General features: G+C 34.7%; 1 protein-coding gene across 1 annotated transcript in view; it reads left to right on the top strand.

Moving 5' to 3' along the window:
- HDX (highly divergent homeobox) overlaps positions 1 to 23918 on the top strand; it is a 314801-nt gene that overhangs the window by 241058 nt on the left and 49825 nt on the right. Inside the window, exon 6 of the mRNA XM_057495440.1 lies at positions 12475 to 12679. Within this exon, the coding sequence (XP_057351423.1) occupies positions 12475 to 12679 (205 nt within the window). The remainder of the gene's footprint in view (positions 1 to 12474; positions 12680 to 23918) is intronic.

Raw genomic sequence — 23918 nt, 5'->3', positions numbered from 1 at the left:
TGACAGTATATTCCTTGTTCTTCCCATTAAGTACAGCTAAATTTCCAGAACGTTATATATAAAACACTAAGACTGAGGAGTGGAAATGAGTTACATTTGCTAGAGTTCACAGGAACTAAGGAATGACAGTGGTGAATTCCTTAAATTTTCTTTTTGCCTCATATAGCCCAGATTGGATATTGTAGGTGCTGGAGAGCAAGAAACATCAATGGTGCAAACTAAAAAGATACAAGAAAAATCTCTTTCCAGCCAGAGAACCAGAAAAAAAGGCAGCTTACCAAAACAGAAAGGGTTGAAACAATAATCTCTCTACTCTAGTCAAACACCACCAAAAATACTGCAGCCACAGCCCCACCTCTACCACAAAAAGCCAAGTGGAGAGCCTAGACTTGTGCTCTCACCAGGCTAAACTAGATAATCCAATGATTCACAGAGTGATATCAAAGGAAAAAAGTGCAGAGCTGGGCATTAAAATTTCCTCCTCCCTTCTTTCCCTGCCATGTCTGTAAAGGACTTTCACTCCTACCCACCTAAAGTTAATAAGGACCCCCTACCCCTACTCATTGAGGCAGTGTTAGAGAAGACCTAGTAGAGTACTGGAAGCCCAATCCACCCAAGAGTAAAAAGAATCCCCTCTTCCACTGGGTGTCAATAGAAGCCAAAAGGAGAATCTGGATTTCCACCCCCTTGTAGAAGTCTGCCATAAGATAGATGATAGAAAGAAAGTAATGTAAACATATCTCAGAGCAAGCACTAAAAAATGTTATCTAAAGAGATAGAAAACCTATATGTAAATCAAAATTAAATTATTAAAAAAATGTTCAAATAACTCGCAGGAATGCAGCTAGTGGGGTCAGAATAGACAATGCAAATAATAAAATGACATACATAAGCCATAACATAGCAATAATTGCATTAAATCTAAATGATCTGAATTAACCAATCAAAAAACAGAGATTAACAAACTGGATTTTTAAAAATGACTCAAGTCTGTGCTGTCTACAAGAAAAGAAAATATAATAATACATGTAGATTGAAATTAAAAGGGTAGAAAATGGATAGTATGCAAACAAAATAAAAGAGGTGTGGTTATATTATCAGATGAATGAATGTCTAACAGAAAGTTGTATTGTCTATGTATAGCACAAACAATACACATATACAGTAACATACATTTAAACACAAAGCAGTTTGGAATATTGTTTCATACTGTTATCATATTAGACTCCAAAGTAGACTTCACAGCAAAGAAAATTGCCAGGAGCAAAGGAAAACATTATAAATAATAAGAGGGTCAATCTACCAAAGAGACATTGCAAGCCTAAACATGTGTTCACCAAATAAGAAAGCTGCAAAATATGTGAAGCAACTGATAAACTGAAAGGCAAAATTGGGAAATCCAAAATTGTATTTGAAGATTTCATCACCCATTTCTCAATGAGTTATAGCGCAATTATACAGAAAATCATCAATGACATAGAAGAACTCAGAAACACCCTCAAACATGGAACAGAATAAAGACCCCAGAAATATATCCATGTATATGCTGTCAACTGATCTTTAACAAGGGGCCAAGGATATGCAATGAGTTAAGGACAGTCTTTTCAATAAATGTTGGAAAAACTAGATTCCTACATGCAAAAGAATGAAATTGGACCCTATGTCACACCATACACAAAAATCAACTCAAACTGGACTGAAGACTTAAAAGGAAGAACTGAAACCATAAAACTCATAGAAAAAATCATATGGGAAAATCTTCTGTATAGTGTCCTTAGCAACAATTTCTTGGATATGATACTAAAAGCACAGGCAACAAAAGAAAACTAGACAAGTGGGATTAAGTCAAATTAAAAAGTTTATGAACAGCAAAGGAAATGATCAATAAAATTAAAAGGCAAACTACAGAATGCATGAAATATTTACAAACCATTTATCTAATAAAGGGTTAATATCCACACTATGTAAGAAACTCTTACAACTCAATAGCAAATAAACAAATAACTTGATTTAAAAATGGGCAAAGGAACTTAATAGACATTTCTCCAAAGAAGATATACAGATGGCCAACCATATAAAAAAGTTCTGTACATCACTAACCATCAGGAAAATGTAAATCAAAACCATGATAAGATACAACTTCATACCTGTTAAGATGACTACTATCAATGAAATAAAAGATAAGTGTTAGGGAAGATGTGGAGAAAATAAAACACTTGTACAATGCTGATGGAAATGTAAATTGGTGCAGCCATTATGGAAAATTGCACGAAGGTTCTTCAAAAAGTTAAAGTAGAACTACCATATAATCCAGCAATCCCACCACAAGATATGTATCTGAAGAATGTTAAGTCACTAACTTGGAGAGATGTCTGCCCTCCCAAGTTCAAAGTTGCTTTACACACAGCACCTAATACATGGAAGCAACTTAAATGCCCATCAATGGATGAATGGGTAAATAAAATGTAGCATATAACTACAGTAGAATATTAGTCAGCATTTAAAAAGAAGGAAATCCTGTCATTTGCAACAATATAGATGGATCTTGGTGGTATTGGGCTAAAAAAAATAAACCAGAAACAAAAGAGTAAATACTGTATGATGCCACTTCTATAATGAAGATAAATATTTAAATTCATAGAAGCAGAGAATGGAATGGTGGTTGCCAAGAAATGAGGGAGAGGAAAATGGGGAGGTATTAGTCAAAGTGTACAAAGTTTCAGTTACACAAGATGAATAAGTCATAGATATCTACTTACTGCACAGTACAGTGCCTGTAGTCAACAATTCTGTATTGTACAATTTTGCAGGGGGTAGATCTTATGGTAAGTGTTCTTATCACAAAATAATAATAATGGCATTATTTTTATAGTGGTTTATAAAGGAAACCACTGGTTTCACAGTGGTACACTTATCTCCAAACTCATCAATTTGTATACATTATGCATATGTATTTTTGTATGCCAAAAAAACCCCACCTTCAATCAACAGAGTCTAATAGATATTTATAGAACACACAACCAAACAACAGTAGCATACATATTCTTTTCAAGTGCTTATAGAACACATATCAAGCTACTTCTTGGACCATTAAACAAATCTCAATAAATTGAAAACATTGAAATAATAGAGCATATGTTCCTGATCACAGTTGAACCAAAGTAGTCATCAATAACAGAAAGAGAATAGGAAAGTCCCCAAATGCTTAGAAGTTATACAACAAGTATATAAATAATCCACAGGTAAAAGAGGCAATATCAAGGGAAATTAGAAAACACAGGGAGCTTTGTTTTCACTCTGACATATTAGGAGCTTGGGGTTGTCACTTTGTCTTAACAACAAACAAAAAGCTGAACAAACTGAAAAATCAACAACTCTTAGATTCACAAACATTGTCCCTAAATTAGAGAGAGAGTCAGGGCAGATACAGAGAAACACAACTTCCTGGAACAGAAACCTCTGTGAGAATCAGTACTTACGTAGGAAAACCTAAACTATAATTGAGAAATTGCTGGAGGCTCAGCATCAACAAGTCTGAGAGTTAACATCTCCAGGGAGCCTAGTAACTGGGGAACCCCTACACTTTTGTGAGTTTTACCTACAAGAGGTCCATCAGGTTTTCCCATGAACATGGGAGAAAAATCCCTTTGGGCTTGGCAAGGGCAGGAGAAATGTTACTACAGACAGTCCCTGACTTATAATAGTTCAATTTAGAATTGTTCAACAGTCATGGTACAAAAGTGATACACATTCAGTAGAAATTGTACTTTGAGCTTTGCATTTTGATCTTCTTCTGGGCTAATGATACGTGGTACAATATTCATGTTCCAGGACACTGGCAGTGAGCTGCCATATCATTAGCCACACAAACCTCGGGTAAACAACCAATATATTTAGCCATTCTTTACCCATACAACCATTCTGTTTTTCACTTTCAGTACAGTATTCAAAAAATTACATGAGATATTCCACATTTTATTATAAAACAGGTTTTGTATTAGATTACTTTTTCAATTGTAGGCTAATGTAGGTACTCTGAGCATATTTAAGGTAGGCTAGGCTAAGCTCTAATGTTTTGTACATTCGGTGTATAAATGCATTTTCAATTTATGCTATTTTCAATTTATTATAGGTTTATTGGGATGTAGTCTCATTGTAAGTTGAGGAAGATCTGTATTGTAAAATGTACCAGATCATTCTGTTCTTCTTAACAAGGCCTACACTAAAGAAAAACTACTTTACCAGAGCCTGATCTACTGGGGATTTATCAAAGCCTAACTGATCTGGAGGAAGGAAAATAATTAACTCCACCTCTCTCTAGCCATTTTTTCTGACCAAAAGGGGAGAGGGGTGCAAAGAAGCACTTGTGAAGTTCACAGACCAGGTACACAGATTCACTAAAATACGGATACCTAATTGTAGGACTATAGAATGAAAACCCTCACCTTACTAATGCAAACTAAAGGTTTATTTACTAGAGTTCCTTTTACCCAATACATCATGTTTGACTTTCAACAAACAATTACAAGGTATACTAAAAGGCAAAAAGCAAAATCAGACCACAGTTTGAAGAGGTAGAACAAGCATCTGAAGATGACTATGCTATGGCAGGGATGTTGGAATTAACAGACCAGGAACTTAAAATGACTATAATATGCTTGGAATCTAATTTTAAAAATAAGAAAGATACAAGAACGGATGGGTAATATAAGCAGAGAGATAGGAATTCTAATTAAGAAACAAACAGAAACATTATACATTAACGCAGTAACAAATGAAGAATGACTTTGTTGGGCTGATTAGTAGACTGGATATGACTATGGAAAGAATCTCTAAGCTTGGCATATGTCAATAGAAACTTCCAAAACTGAGAAGCAAAGAGGAAAAAAATCAAAATGGAATATAAAAGAACTGTGGGACAACTCCCAAATGTGTAACATGTACATAAAAGGGAATGCCAGTAGGAAAAAAAGAAAAAGAAAGAAACAATAGAATTTTGAAACAAGAGTGATTAAGAAGCTCACTCAAATTAATGTCAGACATCAAACCACAGATCCAGGAATCTCAGAGAATACAAAGCAGGATAAATGCAAATATATATACACAAAATACACATAGGCATATCATACTCAAATTGCAGAAAATAGAAAATCAAAGATGAATAACTCTTGAAAGACATCAAAGGGAAAAATATATCTTTCCTACAGAGAAGCAGTATTAAAAATTATGTCTGTCTTCTCCTCAGAAACCATGCAAGCAGGAATAAAGTGAAGTGAAATATTCAAAGTATGAGGAAAAAAAACACCAAAAAATAATTCTGTATTCGGTGTAATTAACTTTCCAAAGTGAAGAAGAGATACAAACTCTCATCGAAACAAAAATTAGGAGTATTTTTGGCAGTAAAACTGCCTTGCAAAGAAGTCCTTCAAAGACAAAGAAAATTACGTAAGTCAGAAACTAGGATCTATATAAAGGAAGAAAGAGCATTACAGAGTAGTGAAAGTAAAAATATAGAGAACATGGATTACTGAGGATTCAAGAGGGTGGCGTGAGAGGTGAGGCAGAGAATTTCTCCCAAAACTACATAGAGTGTGAAAATATAGTTAATACAACTAGCCCTAAAACAACAGGAAAGAAGGCAGCACCAGACTGCATATAGACCTCACAAACAGAGCAGACATAATGACACAGGGTAACATACCCCAGCTTGATCCCAAGCCCTTCCCCCCATCCCCCCTGCTCACTGGCAGGAAGAAGAGAAACAGCGGGGAGAGGGTGGAAGCCTAGAACTGCTGAACACCCAGCCCTGGAAGTCAGCTTTAGAGCACAAACTTACACTGTGTAGTGCGCTGGAGGTTGATGGGATTGAAGAGCTCTGACAGGCAGAGTGCCTGAGAGACTAAGATTCCAGCCATTTGTGGAGGACAGGGATTCACATCTGGCTGCTCTGGGAAAAAGGAAAGGTGGTCGATCTGACAGGTGTCCTAGCAGTGAAAGGGCTGCTGAAGGGGCAGGGTTTGCATGGAGCTTCCTAAGAGGGAGAAGGGATAGGTGGTCAAGGTTGTCTGGGCTCACTCTGCCCAGCAGGTTGAGAACTTTGAGAAGCTTCAGATGCTCCATCCCCCTGGCTGGCTACTCAGCTCCAAGGCCCCCCACTGTGATACACAGCCTGCTGCGCCTTCCTCCTGGCCTGCTGGCACCTGCTCGCAAAAATGAACAAGTGGGACTATATCAAACTAAAAAGCTTCTTTACAGCAAAGGACACCATCAGTAGAACAAAAAGGCATCTACAGTACAGAAGAATATATTCATAAATGACATATCTGATAAAGGGTTGATATGCAAAATATATAAAGAGTTCACACACCTCAACAAACAAAAAGCAAATAATCCAATTAAAAAATGAGCAGAGGATCTGAACAGACACAAAAGAAGAAATTCAGATGGCCAATAGGGACATGAAAAGATGCTCCACATCCCCAATTATCAGGGAAATGCAAATTAAATCCACAATGAGATATCACCTCACACCAGTTAGGATGGCCAACATCCAAAAGACAAACAACAACAAATGTTGGCGAGGATGTGGAAAAAGGGGAACCGTCCTACACTGCTGGTGGGAATGTAAATTAGTTCAACCATTGTGGAAAGCAGTAGGGAGGTTCCACAAAAACTAAAAATAAAAATACCATTTGACCCAGCAATTCCACTCCTAGGAATTTACCCTAAGAATGCAGGAGCCTGGTTTGAAAAAGACGTGCACCCTTGTGTTTATCGTAGCACTGTTTACAGTAGCCGAGAAATGGAAACAACCTAAGTGTCCATCAGTAGATGAATGGATAAAGAAGATGTGGTACATACATACAATGGAATACTGCTCAGCCATAAGAAGAAAACAAATTCTACCATTTGCAACAACATAGATGGAGCTAGAGGGTATTATGCTCAGTGAAATAAGCCAGGAAGAGAAAGACAAGTACCAAATGATTTCACTCATCTGTGGAGTATAAGTGCAAAGAAAAAACTGAAGGAACAAAACAGCAGCAGACTCACAGAACCCAAGAATGGACTAACAGTTACCAAAGGGTAAGGGATTGGAAAGATGGGTGGGAAGGGAGGGATAAGGGGGAAAAAGGGGCATTACGAATAGCACATATAATACAGGGCGGGCACATGGGGAAGGCAGAATAACACAGCAAAGACAACTAGTGATTCTATAGCATCTCACTAGGCTGATGGACAGTGACTGTAATGGGGTATGTGGTGGGGACTTGATAATAGGGGGAGTCTAGTAACCATAATGTTTCATGTAATTGTACATTAATGATAGCAAACTAAAAAAATAGTACATCATGAAAGGAAAAAATACATATATAATAATTTGTAGGATGCAGGTAAAATAGTTCTGAGAAGGAAATTTATAATACTAAATCATACAGTGGCAAACAGGAAAATCTCAAATAAGTAATCTAAGCTGTCACCTCAATAAACTAGAAAAAGAGGACCAAAATAAACACAAAGCAAACAGATGAAAGGAAATAATAAAGGTATAATCACAAATCAATCAAAGTGAAAAAAGTAACATTTACATTAGCACCCTAAAAATGAAATACTTGGATGTAAACCTAACAAAATAGGTACAGGATCTATAGGAGGAAATCTACAAAGCTGTGATGAAAGAAATGAAGATTTAAATAAATGGAGAGATTTTCCATGTGTCTGGTTAGAAAAACTCAATATTACCAAGATGTCACTTCTTCCCAACTTGATCTTTAGATTCAATGCAATCCTCATAAAAACCTCAATAAGTTATTTTGTGGATATAGGCAAACTAATTCTAAAGTTTATCTGGAATTCCAAAGGTGCAGAATAGCCCATGCAATTCAAAAGAGAAGAAGATGACTGACACAACCCAACTTCAAAACTTAGTATAAAGCTACACTAATCAAGACAGTATGGTATTGACTGAATAAATAGACAAGTAGATCAGTGAAACAGAATAGAGCCCAGAAACAGGCCCACATAAATATAGTCAATTAATATTTAACTAAGGCACAATGGCAATTCAATGGAATAAGGATAGTTATCTTACCAATTGATGCTGAATCTCGACATCCACATGAAAGAAATTAATCTAGACATAGACCTAATATCTTTCACAAAAATTAACTTAAAGTGGATTATAAACCTCAATGTAAAATGCAAACTATAAAGCTTCTAAAGAAAACATAAGAGAAATTGTAGTGGCCTTGGGTTTGTTGATGGCTTTTTATATACAACACTAAAAAAATAATACATATAAATGATAAGTTGGATGTCATTAAAATTTTAAATTTATTTTCTGCAGGAGATGTTCTCAAGAGAATTAAAAGACAAACCAAAACTAGGAGAAAATTTTTGCAAAACACATATTAGACAAAGGACTGCTATCCAGAATGTACAACGAACCCTTAGAAATCAACAATAAGAAAACATACAACCTAATAAAAAAAAGACAAAGATTGGAACAGACATCTCACCAAAGAATATATACAGATGACAAATAAGCATATGAAAATACGTTAAATACCATGTTATTATGGAAATACAATTTAAAATAATAATAAAACACTAGAATACACAATGTAATACACACCTACTAGAATTATCAAAATCCAAAACACTGAAAATGCCAAATGCTGGTGAGGATGTGGAGCAACAGGACCTCTTATTCATTGCTTGGTGGATATGCAAAGTGGCACAGACACTTTGGAAGAAGAAAACATTTTGGTAGTTTCCTGGAAAGCTAAAGAAACTCCTAACATCTGACCCAGTAGTTTTGCTGCTTGGCATTTACCCAGATGAGATGAAAACTTATGTCCATCCAAAAACCTGCATACAATATTTATAGCAAGTTTTTCATACTTGCAAAAAATTAAAATAGTTGTAAAATTTTTTTAATTACACTCAGACAATGGAATTATATTCAGCAGTAAAAAGAAATGAGCCACAAGCATGAAAACATAAAGAAGATCCTCAAATGCATATTGCTAAGTGAAAGAAGCCAATCTGAAAAGGCTACAAAAATAGTGAATGGTTCCAAGTATATGACAGTCTGGGAAAAGCAAAAAAACTGGAGAAAAAGAAAAAGATCAGTGGTTTCCAGGGAATTGTGGAGGGAAAGAGCGATGAACAGGTGGATCCCAGGGAATTTTTAGGGCTATGAAACTATGATTCTATATGATATTGTAATGGTGGATATGTTATTATATATTTTCAAAAATCTGTATATTGTACAACACAAAGAGTGAATTCTATCAGTATTAGCTCATCACTTGTAACAAATGCACCTCATTAATTTTGGAAAGACATTTAGAAAAGCAAAGGAAATTGGCTGGGGGGTGAGAGGTATATGGCAACTGTGGTTTTTGCCTAATTTTTTTAAGCAAACCTAAAACTAGTCCCAGAAAAATTCTATTAATTAAAAATTAATAGCTACAGAGAGTATATTGCTGGTTACCAGAGGCATGGGGTGAAAGGGAACAAAAGGTAAAAAGATTTAAAAAAATGAAAAAATAAGTGAGTTCATTGAAAAAAAATCAGTGAAATTGACAAACACTAGCAATACTGGCAAGGAAAAAAGAAGACACAAATTACTAATATCAGGAATATCGCTGATATCAGGGATATCACTACAGAATTTGCAAACTTGAAAAGGATAAGAGAATACTACCAAAAATTCTACACACACAAATTTAACAATTTTGATGAAATGGATCAATTTTTTGAAAAGTGAGAACTACCACAACTCACCAAATAGGAAATAGATGACTTGAACTGCCCTGTAACTATTAAGAAAATTTCATTCATCACTAAATGCTTCCCCCAATATGAATCTACAAGTGCCCAAAACCTATAGCTAACATCATACTTAATGGTGAAAAATAGAATATTCTCACTCTACTATCAAGAAAGAAACATAATGTCCACTCTGACCACTTTATTCAATATAGTACTGGAAGTTTTAGCCAACTCAGTAAAACAAGTAAAGGAAATAAAAGACACACATTAGTGGCTGTATAGACCACAGCTATTAAATGAATTCAGCAAGGCCCCTGAATACAAGATCATACCAAAATCAATTCTGTGTCTACATAGTAAAAATGAACACATTGAAACTGAAAGTAAAGATACAATACTATTTTAGTCATTCAAAAAATCAAATACTTAAGTGTAAATCCAACAAAGCATTTGCAGGATTTGTATGCTAAAACTACAAAACACTTTGTAGTTTTCTTTAATGAAAGAAATCAATGAAGTTCTAAATAAATGGAGAGACATTCTTTGTTCATGGACTGGAAGATTCAACATAGTAAAAATGTAAATTCTCTCCAAATTGATTTACAGTTTTAACATAATGCCTACAAAAGTCCCAGTAAGATTTTTTGTTGATGTAGACAAGATAATTGTAAAATTCATTTGCAAAGGAAATACACTAGTATAGCTAAAACAATCCTGGGAAAAAAAAGTGAAAAAAATCTATCTACACAATTTCAAAAATTATTATATAGCAATACTAATCTAGATTGTGTGGCATTTACAGAAGGATAAAACATATAGAACAGTGGACCAGAATGGAGAACCCAGAAATAGCCCTACAACAGTGTGGTCAACTTGGCTGATTTTTGACAGATGCCATAACAATTCAATGGAGGAAGCTTTTCAAAGAATAGTGTTCGAAAATTTGATATCTATAGGAAAACATAAATGAACTTTGACCTAAATCTCACACCTTATACAAAAATGAACTCAAAATGGACCATAGATTTAAAGGTAAAAAATAAAACTATAACACTTTTAGAAGATAATAGGGAAAAGTCTTCAGGATCTAGAAGGGTTGGTGAGGAAATCTTTGAAATGGCACTAAAACCATAAAATCCTTAGAAGAAAAAAATAATAGCTTGGACTTCATCAGAATTAAAAACTTCTGTTCTGCAACACCAGGATGATTAAAATGCAATCTATAGAATGAGAGAAATATTTGCAAAACCACATATCTGACAAAAACTCATATCTGGAATATATAAGGATTCCTCAAACTCAACATTAGAAAAACACAATTAGAAAATGAGCAAAAGACATGAAGAGACATTTCACTGAAGAGAATATATGGATGGTAAATAAACATATGAACATATTTTCAACATCACTAGCCATTGGAGAAATTAAGAACCTGATGATCTATCACATGCACCAATGAGAACAGCCAGAATTTTAAAAAGAATTCCTGACAATACCAAATGCTGACAAGAATGCCAAGAAACTGGATCTCTCATACATCATTGGTAGGGATGTAAAGTGGTACTTTTCTGGAAACAATCTGGCAGTTTCTTATAAAACTAAGCACATAATTAGCATAAGACCCAGCAATTGCACTCTTAGGCATTTATCCTAGAAAAATGAGAACTTGTATCACCCAAAAACCTGTATATGACTGCTCAAAGAAGCATATATGTAATAGCTAAAAATTGGAAACAACCCATATGTCCTTCAGTAAGTGAATGGTTAAACAAATATTGCAAAGAAAATGGAAAAAAATGGTACATAAGTATCATGGAATAATACTGATTGATAAAAGGAATGAACTATTGGTACATGCAACTTGAATAAATAATCAGAAAACTATGCTGAATGAAAAAAAACAATTTCAAAACATCACATGCTGCATCACTTCATTTATATAATATTTATATTCTCAAAATTACACTTACAGAAGTGGGAAACAGATTAGTAGTATCCAGGGGTTGGGGATGGTGGGAAGAAGGGGAAGAAGAATGGTGTAATAAAGGAACTTAGAACTGTGCATGCATATTGTAAATTATAAATTTCCTGTTTTTGTTATTGCACTGTAATTATGTAAAATGTAAATTGAAGGAAACAGAGTAAAGGAAACCTACTGTTGCCACTTCCTGTTACTCTAAAACTATTTTAATACAAAAAGATTAATTCTAAATCTAATAAGATTAAATTTTAGAATGCTTGAAATATGCAGGTAACTATTATGGAGTCAAAGAAAATTAATAGAAGGCACATTTTCACCTAGGAAGAGCAAGATTGGAAATGGGATATGACCTATGGCTGTAACTGTATGCCTGGTCCCTTTAAAAAAAGAACCAATTCCTGCTTCATTTGAAATATTTGCTGGGTTATTTTCTGCAGAAAGAAACAAAAACAAAAATGAAAACAAAAAGGCCTTCTGCCATGGACTGACAGTTGTTTGAAACTGAATATTTAGATAAATATCTTTCTGCTAATAAGATATATAAAATAAAAAAATATTTTAATTTTAGCATATTGAGTAATAATAAAATTTCATTATTCTTAGTAACTATTTCTTTCAATCATATTTATGTAGCATCCATTCATTATTTTAATATCCAGAACTGCTAAGCTTCCTATGTTTATAAAGCTTCCTCCTCTGTTTCTTTTATAAAGACTTGGATTGGGAATCGAAGAAGGAAATATCGTTTAATGGGGATTGAAGTTCCTCCTCCAAGAGGAGGCCCTGCTGATTTTTCTGAGCAGCCCGAGTCTGGTTCTTTGTCTGCACTCACACCAGGAGAGGACGGAACTGAAGTAGGAGAGGATAATGACAGAAATGATGAAGTATCCATCTGTTTGTCTGAAGGAAGCTCTCAAGGTATTTTATATGTTGAATCTCCTACTGATAACTCTTGTAAATTTGATGCATTTTTCTTGCTTTTCAGCTTACTGTACTTCAGACCTAAAATCCTCAAAATATTTGGTCAAATATTTGAAAAGAAGTAGATTTATTTTTATTCTATTTTTTAATAATTATATATATTTAATGTGCACAAGTTTTAATATACATACACATAGTGAAATGATTACTACAGTCAAGCCCATTAACACATTCATTTCTTTATATAGTTCAGTTTCATGTGTGTGGTGAAAGCACCTGAAATCTACTCTTAGAAAATTTCCAGTATGTGATATAGTATTGTTAACTATAATCATCAGACTGTACATTGGATCTCCTTACTTATTCATCCTACATAATTGCGACTTTGTACCCTTTGACCAATATCTCCCCATTTTCTTCATCTTCCCACTTCAGTAACTACTATTCTACTCTACTTCTGTTTGACTTTTTTTTTTTAATTCCGCATGTAAGTGAGATCATGCAGTATTTTTCTTTCTGTGTCTGGCTTATTTTAATTAGCATAACATCCTCCAGGTTAGTCCACATCATTGCAAATAGCGGGATCTCGTTTTTTAAGTCTGAATAATATTCCCTTGTATATGTATTCACCACAATCTATATATCCATTAATCTGATGATGGAGTCAAGTTGTTTCCATATCTTGACTACTGTGAATGATGCTACAATGAACATGAGCGTTCAGATACCCTTTCAGGTACTGATTTCATTTCATTTGGGTACATACCCAAAAGAGAAATTGCTGGGTCATATGGTAATTCCATTTCTAATTTTTTAAAGAACTTCCATACTGTTTTCCATAATGTCTATACCAGTTTACATTCCCATCAATGGTATACAAGGGCTCCCTTTTCTACAGATCCTCACTAACATTTGTTGTATTTTACTTTTTTGATTTTTAATGCCTCTGCCTGAACAGTTTCCACATCAAGTCACCACAATGAGGAACATTTCATCTACCATTATAATGATTTCCAAACTTTAGAAATTGTTATTACAACAAACCATAATTATAATTAAGTCCATGATTGTTTTTATTTTATTAGAATTCTAGTGGATTCATGTAAGAGCATTATAAGTTCCTTGTAATGAAAGAGAATATGGTATAATGTAATTATACCAGGCTAGTGGTCAGCAACCTGGATGCAAGTCCTGGATCTTCAACTAGATGATTATGACTTTGAATAAAGCATTTAATTCATCGGACTTAAGTTTCCTGATCTGCAAAACAAGGGAATTAGGCTGGATTATCCTTAGAGTGTTTCACAGTGTGTCACTAAATAAGAATTCAAGTAATAATATATAATTATACCATTTGCCCATGAGAGGTATGTTTCATTCGATTTCAAGCATAGAACCAATTCTCTTCTGACACGTTTTTTAATAAACAATTTTATCACACTGTAATTTACATATCATAAATCCATCCATTATAAATGTAGAATTCCATGTTTTAAATAAATGTTATAAAGTTGTGCAACCACAACCATCAACAAAATCTAATTTTAGAATACTTTCATCACTTTAAAAAATTTTCTTGAGCCACCTTGCAAACTGCACTCCTATCTCTGGACCCAGGCAACCACTGATCTGCTTTCTGAAAATATAAATTTGTCTTTCCGAGGCATTTCACATAAACTGAATCATACAATATATGGTATTTTTGCATCTGTGATATAATCTTGCATTAGCCCATTTTGTTTGTTTTTATTTTATTAACCAAGATATTAATATTATATTTTCCAGTTTATTTTTTGCCTTTTACATTTTCTTATGGAGTTTTCTGATGTTAAAACTTTTGTCTGCAATTTTTATGTTGGCAAACATACCAGTCCTTTCCTTAATGGTTTCTAACTTTGAAGTTATAATTACAAAGTCATTCCTTGTACTGCAATGTAACCATACCCCTATATTTGCTTCTTGAATCCTTATGGTTTCATTTTTACTCCTTGATGTTTATTCCACCTATAATTTATTTTGCTCTAAGATGTGTATGGAAAATACCTGATTTATTTTTTTCAAATAGTAACCAGTTGCCCCTACACTCTTTGTTGAATAATCCAGTATTGAGTTTAAATGTAATTTTTTCTTAGCAAATGTATGTGTATATATGTATATACACACATATATGTATACATGTGCATGTGGGTCAAATTCTGGATTTCTTATTATGTTGCATTGATCTGATTATGCGTAACTGTGGCTTTATAAAACATCTAAATATCTGGTAGGGCTCTGATGATCCTGTCTTAGCTCTTGTAGCACACTGATGAACTTTATATTATTCCTTTATTTTCTAATTGATGTATAGTTATTATACAATATTGTATTGGTTTCAGATATACAATATAGTGATTCAACAGCTATGTACATTATTAAATCCTCACCCCAAGTACTGTAGTTAGTATCTGAGAACATAGAAAGATGTTACAGAGCTATTGACTATATTCTTGATGAAATATAGAATTGCTTATTCATAGCTTTCCCCAATCTTACCCTTAAAAATTCATTTAAGTGTTTTATTGATACTGCATTAAATGGATAGTATAATGTGAGAAGATGAATTCAGTTTTGCATGTGTTGAATTTTAGTTGATATCAGGACATCCATGTGGAGCTGTCCAGCAGACCCCTGGATAATGTGGGTTTGGAACTCAGAAGGTGGGTGAAGACATGAGAAGAAATATGGAAGGTACCTACATTGAGGCCAAAAAGTGACTAGCCATAGAAATAGAAAACAGTATTAAGTGAGAGACATAGAAAACAAGAAAGGAAGATGGACAAACACTGGGTGTTGAGAAATATCCAGATTTGGAGGTTGGAGGAGGAAAGGGAGCCATTGAAAGAACATTCAGATACAGGAGAAAGGATAGTGTTATTACTAAAACCAAGGAAAGAGAGATTTCAGAAGGAAAATGAGTCATTATCTCAATGGTCTTACAGAGATTGGGTAGAAATTCCTCTCAAGATGCATCTAAAACTGTCAAAAGTACATAAGGGGACAATAGAATGATGATACCAGGGAATGGAGAAGAGGGATATAGGGAGCTGTTATTCAGTGGATATAAAATTAGTTATACATGAGGAATAAGTTCCAGAGATGCATGGTACCTACAGTTAGCAATAAGGGATTGTATACTTAAAAACTTGTTAAGAGATAAATCATGTTAAGTGTTCTTTTTTTTATTAAGGTATCATTGATATACCATCTTATGAAGGTTTCACATGAGCAACATTGTGGTTACTACATTCTCCCCTATTATCAAGACCCCACCACCTACCCCATTACAATCACTGTCCATCAGCATAGTAAGATGCTGAAGAGTCACTACTTGTCTTCTCTGTGCTATATTGCCTTCCCCATGTTCCCATATTATGTGTGTTAATCATAATACCCCTTAGTCCCCTTCTCCCTCCCTTCTCACCCACCAACCCCACCCTCTTTCCCTTTGGTAACCACTATCCATTCTTGGGTTCTGTGAGTCTGACGCTATTTTGTTCCTTCAGGTTTTGCTTTGCTGTTACGCTCCACAGATGAGTGAAATCATTTGGTACTTGTCTTACTCTGCCTAGCTTATTTCACTAAGCATAATACTCTCCAGCTCCATCCATGTTGTTGCAAATGGTAGGATTTATTCCCTTCTTATGGCTGAATAATACTTGTTGCAGTTGGGGACCATGAAAATGAGAAACCGAGTCATAATGATGTTTAATGCAGAGGGCTTAGATTTCCTCTGGAGACTAAGCACTAAGTCAGTGTGCCCCTGCATCTTTATTAGGTTACAGCAAGCAGTAAAACAATCATTGATTAATAATCATTGAACGTACTTTCTCAATGAATCAACCAACCATGAACTAGATATGATTTTTCTGTGCCTATTGTGTTGTCATTTGGTTACATGAGTTTCACAGTATGTTCCTTGTCTGGGTTTGCCCAGAAGGATCACAAGAACTGTTTGCAGCTCCTGTTGCACACTGTTCATAACTCACACCAGATTCTATAAATCAACACTTTGTTCTTCCTAGTAGATTAGTTTTGGTCATAAATCAAACTTAAGCAGAAACTAAACTACACCAGAGTTTATTGCTAGGGGGTCTACATTTCCCCCTTTTTGTTTAGCTTGCATCTTTTGTAACATTAATTAGAAGACTGCTGATTGCTGTTGAGCACGTTGATGTTTTTGGGTAGCTCTTCTCCAGACTATACAAAACACAAATAACAAATATAATACAATTATTTTAAGTGTAGCAGTAGAACCACTGCTACACTTTATCGGGTCCAGATTACTTTTTTCATCTGCAATACTTTCCTGTAGATTAGAACCACTTAATACTTGCAATTGTTCTTGGAAAGTATCAATAATGTGCTGTTGAAGTTTTAATAATTTTTGAGTCATGTTACCATGATTTAACAGATGTTTTTTACCATTATCCCCGAGAAAATAAGTATGATTATATTGTATAAGAGTAACACAAAATCCAGTTGTATTTCAATCACATTTCATAGAAATTTGATGTTGCAAACTAACAATTTGATCTCCTGGCATAATAACTGCTTGTTGCAAATCAGTCAATAGTGCATTAATTTCACTATCTATCCATCTTTGGGTGGTCCACAATTTTGATGAATTAGAATACCAATTATTAACAAAGTTAACAGTCTGAATGCTTTGCTAAAGTGTGACTCCAGAGGTTGCAGCAGTTGCAGTTATAGCTATGATTCCCAAGGTAGCTGCAATGATTAATCCAATCATTTATTTAGTTCTTTTCAGAAGATTGTCAATAGTATATTGGAGAAGCATCATGCTTGGAGAGTCTTGCCACTTTTGGCGTATTTGAACTGGAAGCCAGAGACCTATTCTAGCCTTAAGAATATAAATACTATATTTTCTGGAAAAAGGAGCAGAGTTATTAATACAAGTATAGAATGAACAATTTACACAGGAGATGGAATACCCAGATAAATTATACACGCTGTGTGACCAATCATAATTTTAAAAGGGCAATCTGACACAGGCTGTAATATAATGACTCGTTTTTTATAGAACTCAGCTGACTACTTTTTGTAATACTATCATTCCAAATATGGCCTTTCCAAGCTATCAGATCCCATAAAGCTGAGGGAATTTTCCATAAGTGATATTGCAAGGGCCCAAAAGGTAAATGTGGGACAGGAGGAGACATTCCACCTCCATGACAATAAGTAGTCTATTAGATGATGTGACAATGGTGTAATTAGTGCTATTAATATATTTGTGTCATTTTAGGTCATGCCCCTCCCCTGAGGGCTCCAATCAATGACACTTCCATAGGAAGTATTAAGTAAAACCTGACCTATTTCTCCTTGACAATTCATTCAGTGCACCCATTCACTGATTTTCATAACAGTTGACTGGGTGCAGATGGGCAAATCAGGGGGATAATCTGCTATGTCACTTGTATTAATTTTTTGTGGAATCCAGATGCTTGAAGAAGGAGCAATTTTTTATTGGTATCATTTTTGACTATGGATAGCCATGCAGCTGGTTGCATTTTCAAGCAATGGTATTCATGTCCAATACAAATGTGTATCCCCTGTACTCCCACTGTATAATTTTCAATTTTTATGCCCTCTTCTCCTGGCCTTAATGGGCCACGAATATCATAAGGACCAGGAGTCCAGTTGGAATCATTAACATATATTGGGACCATTTTGGAGAGCCAATGAATAACTCGCTTGATTGGGGAGTTAGGAATGTAAGCCCAATATGAATGATTAATGCCATTAGCAGAACTTACCCCTATGGTGACCACACCAATCACAGCCAAGAACAAATTTGAAGCATTGTGTGCTTATCCGGTCTGTTGTATAATTTTTTCAGCTTCCTGTGTCATCTTTTTTAGTTGTCCCCATGTTGGGGGATTCACTTTTTGAGTTCATGCTAATGGAACTCGAACTCTGGATCTTCCAATAATCATGGCTTGCATCTCATCAAGTAGAGGTTCAACATCAATTCGAGGCCTTTTGTTCATTTTTTGGGTTTTATCTTTTTAACCAGGATCCACACAGTTGCTCCTTTTTCTGTAATGACACAAGCATATCCTTGGCTCCACCTCTGAACCATCCCTGATTTCCATTCTATATCATTCTTATAAAAAACAGGCCGATTTATTTCAGGAGACTTTTCTCACACCCAATGTCTGTCAGCAGCTGATAAATCTGCATCGTCTATACTCAAAAAAATTCAGGGTAAATAATGCCCTATTATTCTCATACGGGGAGTTTCTGTGCCACCATATACCCCTTTTTGTTTAAGCAACATCTCTTTTAATGTACAATTATGTCTTTCAATAATTGCCTATCCTTGAGGATTATATGTAATCCCAGTAACATGTTTAATATCCCACTGGGAAAGAAACCTTTGTAATTTTGAAAAAAGAAAACTAGGGGCATTATCTGTTTTAATTTTAGCTGGTAATCCCATGACATTAAAAGCTTCTAGTAAATGTTGAATTACATTATCAGCCTTTCTCCTGATAGTGCAGAAGCCCATCTAAAACCAGAATATGTAACAATTGAGCAATGAACAAAAGATAATTTTCCAAATTCTTGTATATGGGTAACATCCATTTGCCACAGTTCATTAGAGTGCAATCCTCTTGAATTGACTCCTGGGGTATAAGATTTACTTTGAATTTGAGTACACTGAGGGCAATGATAAATAAAAAAAATTTTTTGAGAGGGTATCTCTCATATTTATTGATCAAATGGTTGTTAACAACAATAAAATTCTGTATAGGGGACTCAATGCACAATCATTAATCAACCCCAAGCCTAATTCTCAACAGTCTCCAATAATATTTTGAACCTGTTCTTTAGTGAGGTGGAATTTAACTTGTACACCTTTTCTGTCATGAGTTTGTTCATGCCTTGCCTTGGCAGTCAATAGGGATCCAATAAGTAACTTATCAATATATTCATTAGCTTTAATCATTTGTCCAGTGATGGAGGTATGTGCTCAGGTATGAGTAATATAAAGATCATGAAGTCTATCATACAATAATTGTTGCAAAGTACAAAATAATTGATATAATTCAGTGTCATTATCAAATAGAATAACAGAGTAAATATGTTTTACCATATATTCAGTAACAATATTAAGGGGATTTGAAACATCTTGTAATAACATAATAACAGTATATAATTCAGCTTTTTGTACTGAGCAATAAGAAATTTGAACAGTTTTTGTAGTTTTTCCACTATATCCTGCTTTGCCTTCTTTATTAACATCTGTGTAATAAGTATCAGCTTTGGGGATAGGATGATTTTAAAAATGTCATTACAAATCTACTGAGTTTTTTTAAGGAATTGAATACGTTTGTCTTTTGGAAAATGATTATTAATATTTCCTATATAGTTAGCAAAGGCAATTTGCGAGTTATCATTCAATTTCCAGTTGTCAGCTATTTGGATGTTAGTAACGGGAACAACAATTTGGGAAGGGATTTGTGCAATCAAGTCAGGCAATAGTAAGCACCCACAAATAATTAACTGACAAACTTTATATATGTAAGTTATTTTTTGATGCCTTATGTGGTAAAAAAAATACATTCTAAAATTTTTCCTTTTTGCCATAAAATACCAGTAGGGGAATGCTCAGAAGGGAAGACTAATAACTCAACATCATATTGATGAATACACCTAAATAACTATTTCTCATATATTCTTCTACCCATTCTAATTCTTTTTCAGCTTGAGGTGACAATTGTCTAGAACTGTTTAATACAGAATTCCCAAAGTATCAAATAAGTGCTTGAGAGAGTAGGTTGGAATTCCTAATGAAGGGTGAAGCCAATTAATATCACCTAAGACCTTCTGAAAATCATTTAAAGTCCGGAGACTATCTCTCCTTATTGGAAATTTTTGTTCTTTCAATTATATTTCCTAAATAATTATATGGAGTACTATTCTGTACCTTTTCAGAAGCAATAATAAGACCATAATTGGTTAATTCTGTAACAGCTTGCTCATAGAGGATTTGCAAGGTGGGCAAATTTTTATGAGCAATTAAAATATCATCCATATAATGAATAATTAGGGAATCAGGAAATTTTCTCCTTAATTTTTCTAAAGGTTGATTAACAAAGTATTGGCATAATATAGGGCTATTTAACATTCCTTGAGTTAAAGCTTTCCGTTGATATCAAGCAGTAGGTTTATAATTATTGGGAGATGGAACAGTAAAAGCAAATTTTTCACAATTAGAAGGTTGTAATGGAATAGTGAAAAAGCAATCTTTTAAATCAATTATTTTAATATTCCAATCAAGGGGAATCATACTGGGTTGTGGCAGTCCATGTTGTAGAGGACCTGTAGGTTGAATAACAGCATTTATTTTTCTTAACTCTGTCAGCATTCTCCATTTTCCTGATTTTATCTTAATAACAAAAATAGGAGAATTCCATGGACTAACAGATTATTCTATATGTCCAGCAGACAGCTATTCTTGTATTAATTGCTCTAATGCTTGAAGCTTCTCTTTTGGTAAAGGCCACTGTTCTAGCTAACATACCCCAGCAATAGGGACTTAAGCAGTATTCTTGTGCTAATCCTTGCAATAGCTCTTTAACATAATTAGATCGCATTCCATACATAGTTACTGCTTGTTTCAAGTCCTTTATAACTTTAAAAGATAAGGGAGTATATTCGAACTGCTGATATCCCTGAGGATATTGATCATTAGCAGGCATTTGTTGTACAGTGACAGGAAATGCAGAAGCTGAAATAGGCCGTGAGAAAGCATCAATATCCCCCTCTCTTCATGCACTTAAGATGGATTGAGCTATTACTGAAACTTGAGGAATGGGAACGGTTGACTTACACGGAATTTCCTGATATGGAGGTAAAGGAGGGGCTGTAGGGACAAGCTCCCTTTCTTTACTGTCAAAAGTCTTTACCAGATAGATGTGTTTATCGTTTTCCTTAACTAGAGGAGATTCAACTCTATTTTTCAAAGAAATTAGTGTTCAAGTTAGTGATTCTAGCAATGTTGTCAAAGTAGGTATTTGTTTTTCAATGGAATGTTTAGAATAGGATGAGGGCCTCTGGAAAAAGCAAAGCAAGATATTTACAATCAGTGCAATGTAACTACATACAAGAAAATCCCCCTACCAAAACTCTGTGTTAAACATTAAGCTCTAGGGTCATTCTTCAGTGAGATCAGTTAATATTTCCCAGATAAAGAAGAGTAGCACATGCTTTTATTATGCTATTCATTTGTAATCATGTGTAAGATTCACTTTAGCACACTAAAAGGCCCAGGCCTATGTGTTGTCTTTCCTCCTTCAGATCTGATGAGGTGATTTGAAAACCAGGCAACTAGTTTAGCATGCACACACAGCAGTAAACAACATACTAAAAGGCAGGATAGATTCCACCTTAAAGATAAGATTGCATTTTAATACCCAGGAAGTTAAGAAGTAAGATTCTTAACTTACTCTTTAGCAAACCATACGTCAGCCCACCTTGGGGGCTGAGCAGGCAGCTTTGTTTGATATGCTCCAAGACCAAGACACTGGTATCTCAGGGAGAAATCATCAGAGCAGGAAGTTTCTTATGTTAAGTTAATTCTAAGTACTCAGGGACTACTTAACAAGTCCACAGCCCTAAGCTCTTTATCTGATTCCCAAAAATCCTCAGTTGCCTATAAAACCCCTAGACAACGCAATATCACACACTCTCTTGTCCCCTCCAGGCATGAGCCAGGAGTTCTGTCCTTTCACTTCATCTTTAAATAAAAGCCTCTACCTTGCTCTCCTACCTTGAGTGGTTGTGAAGTTCATTCTACAGATCCATGAACAAGAACCCCGGCATCAACACCAGATTCCATGAATGAACACTTTGTTGTACCTATTAGAATCGTTTCGGCTATTAACCAAACTGAAGCAGTAAACATATTGTTCTTTTCTCTGAGATTAGTTTTGTTTATAAGTCAAGCTTAAGCAGAAACTAAACAACAGCAAAGTTAATTGCTGGGGTGTGTACAAATATTCCATTGTGTATATGTATCACCTCTTCTTTATCCATTTGTCTACTGATGGACACTTAGATTGCTTACATGTCTTGGCTATTGCAAATAGTGCTGCAATAAACATAGAGGTGTATATGTCTTTTTGAATCTGGGATTTTGTTTTCTTTGGGTTAATTCCTTGGAGTAGAAATCCTGGGTCAAATATTTCTTTCTTTAGTTTTTGGAGGAATCTCCTTACTGCTTTATGTAGTAGTCCACAATGGTTGGACTACTTTGCATTACCACCAACAGTGTAGGAGGGTTCCACTTTGTCCACATCCTCACCAATATTTGTTGTTGCTTATCTTTTGAATGTTGGCCACCTAACTGTTGTGAGGTGATATCTCATTGTGGTTTTCATTTGCATTTACTTGATAATTAGTGATGAGAAGCATTTTTTCATGTGCCTGTTGGCCATCTGAATTTCTTCTTTGAAATGTCTGTTCAGATCCTCTGCCCATTTTTTAATTGGGTTATTTGTTTTTTGGTTGTTGAGGCATGTGAGCTCTTTATATATTTTGAATGTTAACCCATACTCAGATATGTCATTTACAAATATATTCTCCCATACTGTAGGATGCCTTTTTGTTCTACTGATGGTGGCCTTTACTGTACAGAATCTTTTTAGTTTGATGTAGTCCCATTTGTTCATTTTTTGCTTTTGTTTCTCTTGCGCAAGGAGATATTTTCATGAAACAGTTGCTCATGTTTACATTCAAGAGAGTTTTGCCTATATTTTCGTCAAAGAGTTTTATGGTTTCATGACTTACATTCAGGTCTTTGATCCATTTTGAGTGTACTTCTGTGTATGGAGTTAGACAATAATCCATTTTCATTCTCTTACATGTAGCTGTCCAGTTTTGCCAACACCAGTTGTTGAAGAGACTGTCATTTCTCCATTGTATAGCCATGATTCCTTTATCATATATTAACTGGCCATATATGTGTGGGTTTATATCTGGACTCTATTATATTCCATTGATCTATGGCTCTGTTCTTGGCCAGTACAAAATTATGTTGATTACTATGGTTTTGTAGTAAAGGTTGAAGTTGGGGAACATAATTCCCCCCACTTTATTCTTCTTTCTAAGGATTGTTTTGGCTACTCAGGGTCTTTTGTGTTTCCATATGAATTTTAGAACTATTTGT

Source organism: Manis pentadactyla, chromosome X (assembly GCF_030020395.1).
Source record: "Manis pentadactyla isolate mManPen7 chromosome X, mManPen7.hap1, whole genome shotgun sequence".
NCBI lineage: Eukaryota > Metazoa > Chordata > Mammalia > Pholidota > Manidae > Manis > Manis pentadactyla.
Note: the sequence above shows the minus strand (reverse complement) of the source record. Positions and strands in the feature narration are given on the sequence as shown.